Source organism: Myotis brandtii, unplaced genomic scaffold (assembly GCF_000412655.1).
Source record: "Myotis brandtii unplaced genomic scaffold, ASM41265v1 scaffold187, whole genome shotgun sequence".
In the NCBI taxonomy this organism is placed as follows: domain Eukaryota; kingdom Metazoa; phylum Chordata; class Mammalia; order Chiroptera; family Vespertilionidae; genus Myotis; species Myotis brandtii.
The window spans coordinates 4,314,773-4,326,262 of record NW_005356944.1 but is presented as its reverse complement, the minus strand read 5'-3'; the positions used below and the strand labels follow the sequence as shown (position 1 = coordinate 4,326,262).

The 11,490-nt window shown below is 64.2% G+C and overlaps 1 protein-coding gene across 15 annotated transcripts in view; it reads right to left on the bottom strand.

Moving 5' to 3' along the window:
* BRSK2 (BR serine/threonine kinase 2) overlaps positions 1–4,961 on the bottom strand; it is a 34,675-nt gene extending 29,714 nt beyond the window's left edge. For all 15 annotated transcript variants that reach the window (XR_001361737.1, XR_001361739.1, XR_001361738.1 and 12 more), the window contains exon 1: positions 4,806–4,961. Coding sequence is in view for 12 of the 15 variants with exons in the window: in XM_005864390.2 (XP_005864452.1) it covers positions 4,806–4,944 (139 nt within the window). In the remaining 3 variants the exon portion in view is untranslated. The remainder of the gene's footprint in view (positions 1–4,805) is intronic.
* Positions 4,962–11,490: the final 6,529 nt, after the last annotated feature.

The window sequence follows — 11,490 nt, the reverse complement described above, 5'->3', positions numbered from 1 at the left end:
TAACGCCGGGCTATTCCAGCACCCAAGGCCTTTCCGGGTGGAGCTGGCCATCTCTGCAGCCCCGGACCGGGATGGGAGGGTGGCTGCGGTCAGCGCCCAGACTGTGAAGCCTGGCTCCCTGTCCCGTCCTGGGTGGGGGCTCACAAGGCCCCTCCAGCCCCAGGAGTGTCCTCATGCCCTCTCCCCCCAGCGGAGGTTGGGTGAGAGCCACTGTACACACATCCGCAAGCCTACGCTGCTCCCCACGGTCCGCCTGGGATGGCACCAGGAAGAGACCCAGCGGTGGCGCCCAAAGGCAGTGTTCAGGGGCTTGGAACCAGCCCCCCTGAAAGTCAGAAGACACCAGCCCAGCACCCCCCAAAACTCCTCGGTTCTGCACCCAGTTGGGAGATGCTGAAAGGAACCACCGTCGGAGCCCCACGGATAAGAACTCACTTTCCAGGACCCCGTGTGTGCAGAGGGTAGGGGTGGGGGCTGTGACCCTTGTGGGGACACAGGCCCTCCTCCTCCCAGTGAGACTCAGGCCAGGCTCCCACAATGCTGAGAAGGGGCGAGATGCTGGGCACCAGCTGAACACACGCCAAGCACCCAGGTCTGCAGGCTCGGTAACAGGGGCAGACCTCCCCCCACCCCGAGGCTGGCGTGGGCTCCAACACAGACACCGCTGGGAAGAGGAGCATCCCCTGCCACGGGGAGGGGAGGTGTGTCCCTAGCAGGTTGCCATGAGGTGCATGTTCAGAGAGGGAAGCTGGAGAGGACAGGTCCCAGGACTTGCTGCCCAGGTGATGGAGGAGGGAGGGGCCGGGACAGGTGTGTGGGGGCCCTGGCAGGAGTCGAGCTGGGGCCAATGCCCACCACTGGACAGACTCAGGTCCCTTGTGTTTGCCTCCTATTGAGCCCACTTAAAAAGAGGGAGCCTGGAGCGGAAAGATGAGATCTCCAAACATTCTGGAAACCTCTGGAAGAAGGCAGGCAGGGCCAGGTGATGGCCTCCAGGGACCCTAAAGCGGCCTGATGATGGGGCTCCAAACACAATGGGACACTTACTGAGCGGGGGGGGACAGCCTAGTTCGGCATCCCCTCTCTCCAAACCCTATCTTCACGCCAAGACCAGGAGACAACGTGCAGCATGCGGAGCCTGGAGACAGCCCTGAGGAAAACCTCCTGGTTCGGTTGTATGAATGGCTGTTCTCTGGAGTCCAGTACGTGAGGTGGGCACCCAGCCCCCAGGGAGGGGCCCAATCTCCAAGGGGGCCCTCCAGTATGGGTGGGGCACATGTCCCCCCAGGTTGCCAGGGCAGCCCCACTCACACCCCAAGCCCCGAAGATAAGCCTCTGGCCAACAAGGTGGCCCCAGTCCCTCTGCCCTGCAGCATGGGCCACTGGCTGGGCCTGCCCTTGGCCTGGGTATCCCTGGCTAAGTCCACTCCAGGTGGCCATGTCCTCTCCCTGCCTGTCGCCATGGCTGGGACCAGCAGCCAGTGTGTACTGGGCAGGATGTCCCTGTACCTTCTCAGGAGGGTCACAGCCACTGGTGAGCTTCCCTGCCCCTCAACCCAGTGTTTCCAGAGATGGCATGAGGGGCTAGTGGAGTGAGGGGTGCAGCAGGTCCCACTGACCCCGAGCTCAGGTCAGGAGCCCACTGGCCCCCACCAGCTCTGCCCAGAAGGGCACCGACCTGGGGACAGCAGATGGTGGGATACAAGCCCCAGGGAAGGCAGAGCCCCTGCCTACAGGCCCTGGACGCCCCACGCCTTTCCTGACCCAGAGGGTCTCTATCATGGAGCTGGGGGCCAGGACCCACATCTGAGTTGGGGGGCAGATGTCAGCACAGCTGGGGTGAGGGGCAGTGAGGGGAGGGGTGCAACTGGCAGGGAGCACAGGGCCTCACCTGATCCCGGGCCTCCTGCTGCCCTGGTGCCATAGGAGCCTCAGGCCTCCCCAGGGTGGGGGTGAGGCTGCCCCACACCAGCCAGGCCCTTGATGGAGAAATCCTGTCCTGGGACAGTGACCCTGGAAAACTGCCTGCTCCCCACCCCTGCAGGTGAGGTAGAGGGGGTGGGACAGAGCAGGGTCCCCTGGGCTGAGGAGAGTGGGTGGTGGGTCACAGTAGAGACTCGGGAAAGAGGGCTGCCCTTGGGGTCCCAAGGAAGCCTTAGGGAGACACCAGGCTGAAGGCTGCAGGGGAGAGGGAACTGCCAGGGTGTCATGATAGTCAGGGGCCCCAGGGGCCCCACTGTGAGCTGGGGCCAGCACAGTGACTCCAGGACAGGCCCTCCTGGCTCACCTGCTCCAGCTGGAGACCTGACTATGCCTGAGCCCTGGGATCCCACAGAGAAACCAGCCGCACTGCCCCCTCCTCCCTAGTAGGCCAGGTGGCACCGGCTCCTCCTGGGCAGCGCTGCACAGGGTGCTAACATCGGCCAAGTTCAGCAAGACCAGTGGTGCCTGTGGGCCGGGGCGGGAGGAGAGACGGCAGCATAAACCTGGGCACTGCCTTGGGCTAGGGGAGGTGGCACCTATCCCTGCCCCACCCCAGCCCACTCAGGATGTCAGACTGGTGAGCCCGTCCCTGCAGTAGCCGGGCAGGTGGCCAGCAGCCTTCACACCCATGGTGCCAGGCCCTAGGACTCAGATCACGTGCAGGCACTCCCACCTGGGAACCTCACAGCTGGGCCTCACTTGGTGCAGGTGCACGTGCACAGGGCCCTTCCAATGGGAAGGAGGATGTCTCTCACACTTGTGCACACACACACGAACTCATGCTCTTACACAGTCCTGCACACACACACTCATGCTCACACTGTGCACACACACGCTCTCACACACCCAGTCACACACGCAGACTCACACTTTCACACACTCACATTCTCCACACATGCAGACTCCCAGTTACGCACACACACAAACTCACTCACACAGGTGTGCACACACATAAACACACAGGAATAACTGGGCAGAGCGTGGGGGGAGCTGCCTCTGCAGGAAGAGCCAGCCTGGCCTGGAGGAGGGGTGGTGCAGTGGGAGCCGGAGTTGGGGTGCAGGCTGAGCCTCACCCCTCCCACCGGCTGGGACATGATCTTCCAGGGCAGTGCCAGTGCCAGTGGGTGCCCCTGCAGTCTGGCTGCACAGGGGTGAGGTGAGACTGCTGTGCCCCAGCCATGCCTTCCCCCCAACTCCAGGGCAGGGAGCGGGGGCAGAGCCACACCCACTGCCCAGTTGCAGCCCCCACTCTGCCCACTGACCCAGGCTCAAGGGGTGTCCAGGTGGGGACAATGGCCTCTTTCCCAGCCCTCTGGCCCAGGAGCAAGGAGGAGAGGGAGGGGTGGGCGAGAGTGGGCCAGTTGGCCATTGTGACAGCTCAGATGGGTTTGCATCTAAAACCTGCCCTGCAGGGGAATGGGGGCTGCTCTGAGGGCCCCAAAGGAGGAGCCTTCGCAGCCTGGCGGCCAGCTCCCCCACACCCCTATCCCTGAAGGATCCCCAGCTGGTCTCTAAACCCAGAGCTGCCTCATACAAAGCCCTCCCCCTCCTCTCTCCTGCCAAACCACCATCTGTTGCCATGGCAACGGAGCAGAAAAGGCAGGCAGCACTCAGAGCTCTCCCCACCCCCTTCTTTCCTGCTCCATCAGCTGGGCTGTGGGCTCAGAGCAGGCTGGTGCAGCCCCCACTAGTCCAGGAGCCCCCTGGCCCGAGCGAAGGGCCTGGCTGCAGCCCCACCAACAGCTGCGTCCTGCACAGAAGGCTCGGCAAAGCCTCCCATGACTCCAGCCTCCAAAGCCCCTCCTCTGGCCCGGCTTCAGCGCCAGCCCTGCCCCCGGCAGGACCTGTCTTGCTCTGGGGAATGGCCGATGGCCCATCTGGTCCCTGACCCGCCTCCCCTGCTGTGCACCCACCAAGGAGCGGCCCCAGGGCCAGCCAACCACCCTGCCACCCCGAGGCCAGATCCAGGGGCGAGGCACAGTCCTGGCTACTAAAGAGCAGTGCCCAGCAGGTGGCCTCACCTGCACCTGCTGCCCCAGATGAACTCCCGAAGGACGAAGGAGGCTGGGAGCGCGGGAGCCACCACACGCTCTGCAGTCAGGGGCGGCTACGGCCCCGAGGTCCCAGGTGACCAACATGCACAGCATCAGCCGCGTCAGCAGCTGAGCACATCACCGTCGTCACAGTGCAGCTCTCACACCTCCGTGAGGCTCACACAGGTGCCCCTTTGGCTGTGAGGCCTCGGGCCCAGAGAGGTACAGCCATTGGCCTGGCGGTGACCGTCCACAGCCGGCAACAGGCCTGAACTTGTGGTTTCTCTTTTTCCTTTTGTGTTTTGCTCCTGGTTTGCTCCCTGAAACCTGCTTCCCCAGCAGCCCTCACCCCAGCTGCTTTTCCACACTCGGGGAGGTGTGACTGACACCCAGGTTCCACAGAGCGTTACCGGTTTCTACCTGGGCGCACACCCTGAAACCGGCAGGCGATCAGGACAGCGGTCCCTCCTCCAGCCCCAGGGGTGCTAGTGCCCCTTTCTCACCTCTTCACCGCCTCTGCTCACTGTCACTATCAGTCTGCCTTCTCTGGACTGTCACACAGACGCATCACCACCCAGCGCGTGGCAGCTGCAGCGGTGACTCAGAGCGGCCCTGAGTGACAGGCGGGTAAATGGGGGAATAGTTACGGAAGGAGCTCTGACTTACCCACCTCGACTGTCCTCAGAGGAGCCGGGCTTCTCTAAGAAATGCAAGTGCCCAGCACACACCAGAATTCAGTGGTCATCCGCACAGGGCAGGCCTCTGAGGGCCTGGCCGGCGAGGACTCACCTGCAGAGTTTAAGGATGGTCGCCAGCAGGGCCGGCCCTCCAGGCTCAGGCGCAGGACCTGGGAGTGGGAGGTAGGTGGGGCTCGGGGTAGAAATGTGGGGGCCACAGAAGCAGGAGGCACCAGCCTGCCTCTCCTCATGCCCAGCGTCCAGGGCCACCTCCCCCGTGGATCCGGGAGATGGGGCTGGAGCCTGGGGCTGTGGCGTGAAGTCCCTATGAAGCCACGTCCAATCAGTTCCTTCCAAGGGCTGCAGTCCTGGGCCCAGCCCACAGGGATGTATGGACGCTGGACTCAGTCCCACGCGGTGGGGCTGCAGGGCTGCAGAAGGAGTAGGCTTGGGGCCTCCTCCCACGGCCACACCGGGCTGCATGGACAGAACAGGGGGGAAGGGGAGAAGGGGGGAAGGAAGTCCTGGCAAGAGACCACGCAGATCCCCCACCCTCAGGTGCTGAGGGTGAGCACTGGTGGGGAGGGGGAGGGGATTCCCTCTCCTCAGCAGAGTAGGATGCCCAGCCTTAGCAGCTCCTTGGTTGCCATGGCTACCACAGAGGCAGCAGCAGACCCAGGGGGTGTATGATGCAACAGGGTACCCTTTTTCCTCCCTCAGCACCCCACCTGGTTTCCTCCCAACCCAGCACCTACTCCCCCAGAACCAGGAGCCCCCAAACAGGCCCACCCACTGCACTCACCCTGCTCCCCTCTGCTGTGGTCCCCATGGTGTCCCTACCTCCAGACAGGGGCTCCCCCAGACACAGCAGGACCCACCCACACCTCCCTCAGCCATAGGAAGCCCACCCACCCAGCTAGTGACCAGGAGGGGAAGGGCGCCTGCCTACTCTATGCTCAGCACCACATCCTAAGGGCACAGCCCAGTGCTGGTCAGGCAACCTGAGGGCTGGGGTGGGGTGTGCTGGAGAGAGGGAGGCAGGAGGTGGAGGGAGAGCACCGCATCAGGGCACCCCCTCCACCCAGCCAGGTCACAACCCTGCCAGCCACACTCAGGTCTGGGCAGGTGCCCACGGGGACCCAACCACCTTATCTGGGCACAAGGGCTGTGAGCCCCACAGTTTCAGGGGGCGCTCACTGGGCAAAGCCATGGCAAACGGCTGCCTGGCTCCTGGGTGCCCCCTCTCAGCCATCCCGCCCAGAATGTCCCTCCTCCTCCCTGGAGGAGGGGCCACACCTCTCGAGTCCCTCGGGGAACATGACCACATTCGATTTTTACTAACCGGCTTTTCAATTCAATACTGTAAAATTAGACCAATGAGCTATCCTGATTGAACCCAGTAACTATTCCGTAATCCCATCTGGTAAACTGTGTTCTTTTTAAGCTGGTGTCCTAGTTTCAGAAGCCTCAGGTCTGGGGGTGGATGCTGGGTGGCCAGCCAGCCCTGCAGGCTGGGACAGGAAGGTGGGCGGCAGGCCTGAGGGCCCAGGGAAAGGAGGGGTCGGAGGCTAGTGGGGAGCAGGCAGCAGAGGGCCGGCTCAGGGGCTGCTCTGAAGGGAAGGCCGAGGGTCCTGCCCCAGGGGACTCAGCTGCAGCGTGAAGGCCGTGGTGTGACTGGCTGTGGTGTGATGGCCGTGGTGTGATGGCCGTGGTGTGATGGCCGTGGGAGGCGTGATTAGCGGCAGTGCCCTGACTAGCAGCTGGCCAGCCCCCAGGGACGTGTGGGAGTGTAGGTGGGGTGAGTCGTGGAGGGACAGATCCATGGTGGACAGCAGGAATGACTCAGTGTCAGTGACCCAGGGCCTGGCTGGTGAGTGCAGGAGTCCCCGGCAGAGGTGGACAGCCTGTGGTCCAGGCCCAGCCTGCCCAGCAGAGCTCTGACCGCACCAGGCCCAGGGATGGTGGGACGGTGATGGGGTTGCCGTGATGATGAGGTCGGGACCTACCCTGGGAGGCCGAGGGAGTCTCTGCCTGTCATGACACAGACAGACACACACCAACACAGACACCTCTTAGGTAGGCAGCTGCAACCCCAACCAACTCCACACAGGCTTTCTGAGTGTGGGGGGACCCTCAGGCAGGGAGCCAGGCCAACCCACTCCCAGTCTAAGCCAGGTGTAGAGACACTTCCCAGAAGCCTCCGGGACTCCCAGCAGCCTCTGCCCCAGGGTGCAGGAGCAGACCCCAGAGGCCAGACACCCTCCACCCCTGCCCGCCTTAAGCTCCTACCGGCACACTGCGTGCGCCCCGCTCTAACACAGAACACAGGCCCCCTCGTCGGCCGGCCCGCTGTGGTCAAGCAGAGGAAGGCACAGCCCACCGCGGCCTCCCCTAGCAGCCGCATCACCCGGACACCTGGGAGGGCCAGCAGGGAGGCCAGGGCTGGGATGGAGGGGGGACGGCTGCAGAGCAGGCAGCCTTTCCGGTCTGTGCCGACACCTCCTGTCTCCCCCTTGGGGTTTCTCTCTGCAGGGGCGGGGCTGAGGGCCACCCGGCACTGTCAGATTTGGGTTTAGCTGAAATAAAACCCCAGTCCACATTTAATAAACTCTCTGCTAACTTGGTTTCCCCAAAACTAGGATGGTCTCAGGTACCCCCTCCTGGCCCACCCCTGCGAGTCGGTGGGGAGTTGGGGACATTGCCACAGCCTCTCCCTAGCTCCTTCCCGGGAGAACAGCCCTCGGGTTGCCCTGGGCAGCTCTACCCAGAGGAAGGGGTGGGCCCTGGGCCTCGATTTCCTCCTCTGAGCCACAGCACAGGCATCCCGACCACAGCTTCCGGAGCTGCATGTGGGGAGCACCTGACCTGGGGAGCGGGGCCGGGGGGGGTGCGGGGCTCAGGGAACCCAGCGGCGCTGGCATGAGCCGGACACCGAGGCCCTGGGCTGAATGGGCAGTGTGCTGGGCATTCCATCTGGCCCAGGCTGGTCCTAGAGCCCAGGACAGAGCTCGGCTGAGGCACCGAAACCCAGGGCTGCTCTCTGGGGGTGAACCCGGCCCCTTTGGGGCCCTCAGCTGGATCTGCTCCCCAGACAGCCAGGCAGACACAGGCCCTGAGCCAGGAGAGCCTGCCATGCCCGGAAGGGCACCTGCGACGTAATCTCCAGCCTGGGGTAATAATAGAATCTGCTTAGCGGGCAGTGGGCAGCTTGTTCACAGGACAGAGGGAGAGGAGAGAGGCACCCGCCTGCCCACACCAGTCCTCTGACTGTTCCCAGGAGGCCCGCTGCCTGGAGTTGTCCCTGGTCACGGAGCCAGGGTGGGCCCTGCCGCCTCTGCCAACTTTTTCCCGCTTTGGGGCTGGCAGTCAGGGGGCAGGGAGGTGGGGCCAACAGAACGAGGAGCAGCCCTTCCCCCCATGTGCCAGCTACACACCCACACACACCCTCCGGCTGCGGCTCCCTGCCCCAGAGGTCTCTGCTCTGTGCCTCAGGGCCTCTGCCCTGACCTCTTAACCTTCTGGCCCTGGACCCCGAGCCCCACACCCCACAGCACCGCTGTGGGGAGACCGCGCAGCAGGCTCTCAGCACCCACATCTCTTCTCCGCCTGCAGGTCAGCCCCAGCGCCGGCCTGCGGGCACAGGCCGCTTTATGAAGTCCTGAGCCCACACGTGCCAGAGAATCCTGCAGCTCAGGGGCCCCCGCTCTGCTCTGCTCTGCTCTGCTCGCCCCATGACAGGACTGGCTGCCCCCTGCCGGGCTCTGAGCAGGGCGTGGGGGGGGGGCACAGGAGCCTTGCTCCCCCAGCGCTCAGCCCACACCTGCTTCGCAGCCCAGAGCTGGCGGCCCCACCCGTTTCTGGGGCTGCAGGCCCCTCTAGGGGAGAAGCCACGTGGCATCCAAGAGATGAGGTGCCCACGTGGGGGTCAGTACAGCCCCAGTGGTGAACCCCCGAGGCCCAGCAGTGAACCAGAGACCCCAGGGCAGTGCATGGGGACAGGGCTGCCACTGGACTCCTGTAGCCTGCTGAAGGGCAGTCACACAGTCGCTGAAGACAGCCCTCAGCAGAGAGACCTGCCACCCTGTAGTCCTGCCACTGGTCAGACCGGCCCGTGCCTCTCCTTCCCGAGGGGCTCCTGCAGTGGGCATGGGCGGCAGCTGGAGCCCCAGACCTGGCCTGGCCTGGCTGCTCCTTGGTCTCTCAGCCCAGGTAAGAGCTGTCCCCACAGAGCTCAGCCAGCTTCCCAGAGGTGCCCCTCCCCCAGCACCAAGAGAGACAGGGCTGCTGAGCAGGCCTGAGTCAGCACAGAACCCAACGTGAGCCACCTGGGCCCAGCAGGCCACCTGACTTTGGTGACTCGGGACACTGTGGGCCCTGGAGGGAGGGGCAGGGAGTAAGACTGTGAGGTCAGGGCCCAGGCCCCTCAGCCCCCGCCAGGCCCAGAGCATCTCTCGGGCCCACAGGACTGAGTGTCAGGCTGGGTCCCCAGGTCCTGGCTTCAGTCTGACTCCCTTGCTGGCCATCTGCCCCCCTAACCTGGCTCCCAATGGAGGCAGCACCAGCGTCACCCACAGTGACCCATGGACCAGGGGTGGCATGGGATGAGGTGAGGACCAGCCACCTTCCTGGTCTCTGGGTGTGGGACAACTACTACTGTCTCCGAGTGACCCATCTGGGCCCATGTCCCCCTCTCACAGTCACCAGGGCAGGGGCTCAGCATGTGCACTGCAAAGGAGGTGGCACGACACAGGGCCCTGAGGTCAGAGTCCAGGGCTGGCTGACCCCAAAGGAAGCACCCCACAGGAGGCATCAGAGGGGTGGCGCAGACATGGGCCTGTCCCCAAGGCGGGGGGACACCCCCCAGGGCACCCCTGCAGTCCCACCAAGCTGAAGGCACTTATGCCCCGGGGCCCACAGCCCTCGTCCATGCAGACGCCCCCGCTGCCCCCGGCATCGCTGGGGGTGCCCTATCTGCACCACCCTTTGGGGTTTGGGGCTTTGAGTCAGCAAGCCTCCTATCTGAGCTGAGCCTCCGCCTCAGAGAGAAGCCAGCACCAAAACCCTCAATGGTGTCCTCATACCCTCCCCAACAGGGAACCCTCCCCCCCCCCACGGCCTCAGGCCTTCAGTGGGAGATCCCCCAGCCCAGCACTTAGCCCAGGATGGTGATTTGGGGTGGGAGGGTTGGGTGAGGTTGGCTCCCTGCGTCCAGTGCCCCAAAGCCTGGCCCACAGCTGGTGGTCCCTTCGGCCTCCCCAAGGCCATCCAGGGACATTCCCATGTTCTGCACAAACACCTGCATTCCTTCCACTTCAGGCATCAAGATCCCATACAAGGGTCTCAGGAGTGAGCCGGGGAACCTGACCCCATGGTGTGCCTGCCCCTCCCCAGGGAGCCCCCAGGGTGCAGAGCACGGGCCCAGTGGTCAAGGCCTCCTGGGTTACTCTGTGCCACATGGCACCCACACCTCAGGCCCTGGCCCTCCCTTCACTCCCAGCAAGCCAGTGGCAGCCCCGGACTACTGGCCACCAGCTTCTCTGGTGGGGCCCGGGGCCAGGGTCTCCCGTTGGAGCACACCAGCGGGGGCACACCCAGGTGGCTTCCACCTCCCACCCCTCCTCAGCACAGAACCAAATCCACGGCGGGAGACAGGTGCGGGGACTTGCCACAGGTCTGCCCAGCTGCTGGGAGGTCTGAGCACCACTGTTCACACAGCCTCCCTCACGGGAGTGGGAACCCCAGACTTCAGCACAGCCGTGCTGGACAGCTCCCCGCCCAAGGCTCAGGCCTGCCCAGGAGAGGTGACAGGTTCTTCCCTAATCCTGGAGGTTCAGAGAGGACCTGCCCCAACCTCATCCCCACATGCCTCCCGGGAGGTAGAGGCCACCGCCCTTGTGCCTGCGCTGCTCTCCCTGGAGACCGGGAGGGCAGGAGGCTGCAGGCTGCCAGTGCGGATCAGAGAGGGGCACTCCCGGACAGAGAGAGCAGGGGTCCCAGGCTGCCTGGGCCCCAGCTCCCCCTCCGGACAGCCCCCTGGGTGTCAAGCCATGCTCCAGGGACACTGCTCCGGGTTGCTGGCCCCTGGCAGCCCCCACGTACATGGAGGTGGTGGGCTTGCGGGTTAGCACAGTCCTAGCCGGAGAGCTCACCGTGAAATGCACACACGCGGTGGGGGAGAGGGAGCATCTTCCCACCTAGCCCGAGCCCCGACCGCAGGAAAGCAGCACATGCCAGGCATGAAACCCAACATGAGACACCTCGGGTAGCGTGGCCCAGGGGTGGGCAGGGCCAAGACCACCCGCCTGAGCTTGACCATCTCACGCTCTGTCCCTGCCTTTCTGCAGGGCCCCAGGTGGCAGTGAGCATGAGAACTGGCACTTGGTGAAAGGGCCACCATGTCCAGGGAGAGGCTGTGCGTGGAGCCGAGGACCGCTGCAGAGTAAGGAAGATCAGATGTACCAAGCACCCCCGGGGGTCAGGGGTTAGAGGTCAGGAGTAAGGAGTGGGACAGGGCACAGTTCTTTCCACCGGGGGTCCTGCCAGCATCAGCATCCCCAGGGACACAGCAGATCCTCAGGCCCACCTGACCCGTGCCGCGGACGCCCTGGTGAGGGCCCAGGGCCCAGTCCCCCCAAAACCGCCAGGTAGAGTGGAAACCCACCATCTGGGGGGACTTCTGTGGGTTTGGAAATCGTGTTCAAGTTTCGGGGCAACGATGATGGTGCTGTGCTTTTTAAGTTTCTCTTAGACGCAGGCACCAAAATATTTACAGTTAAACATGCCTGAGATTATGGGCG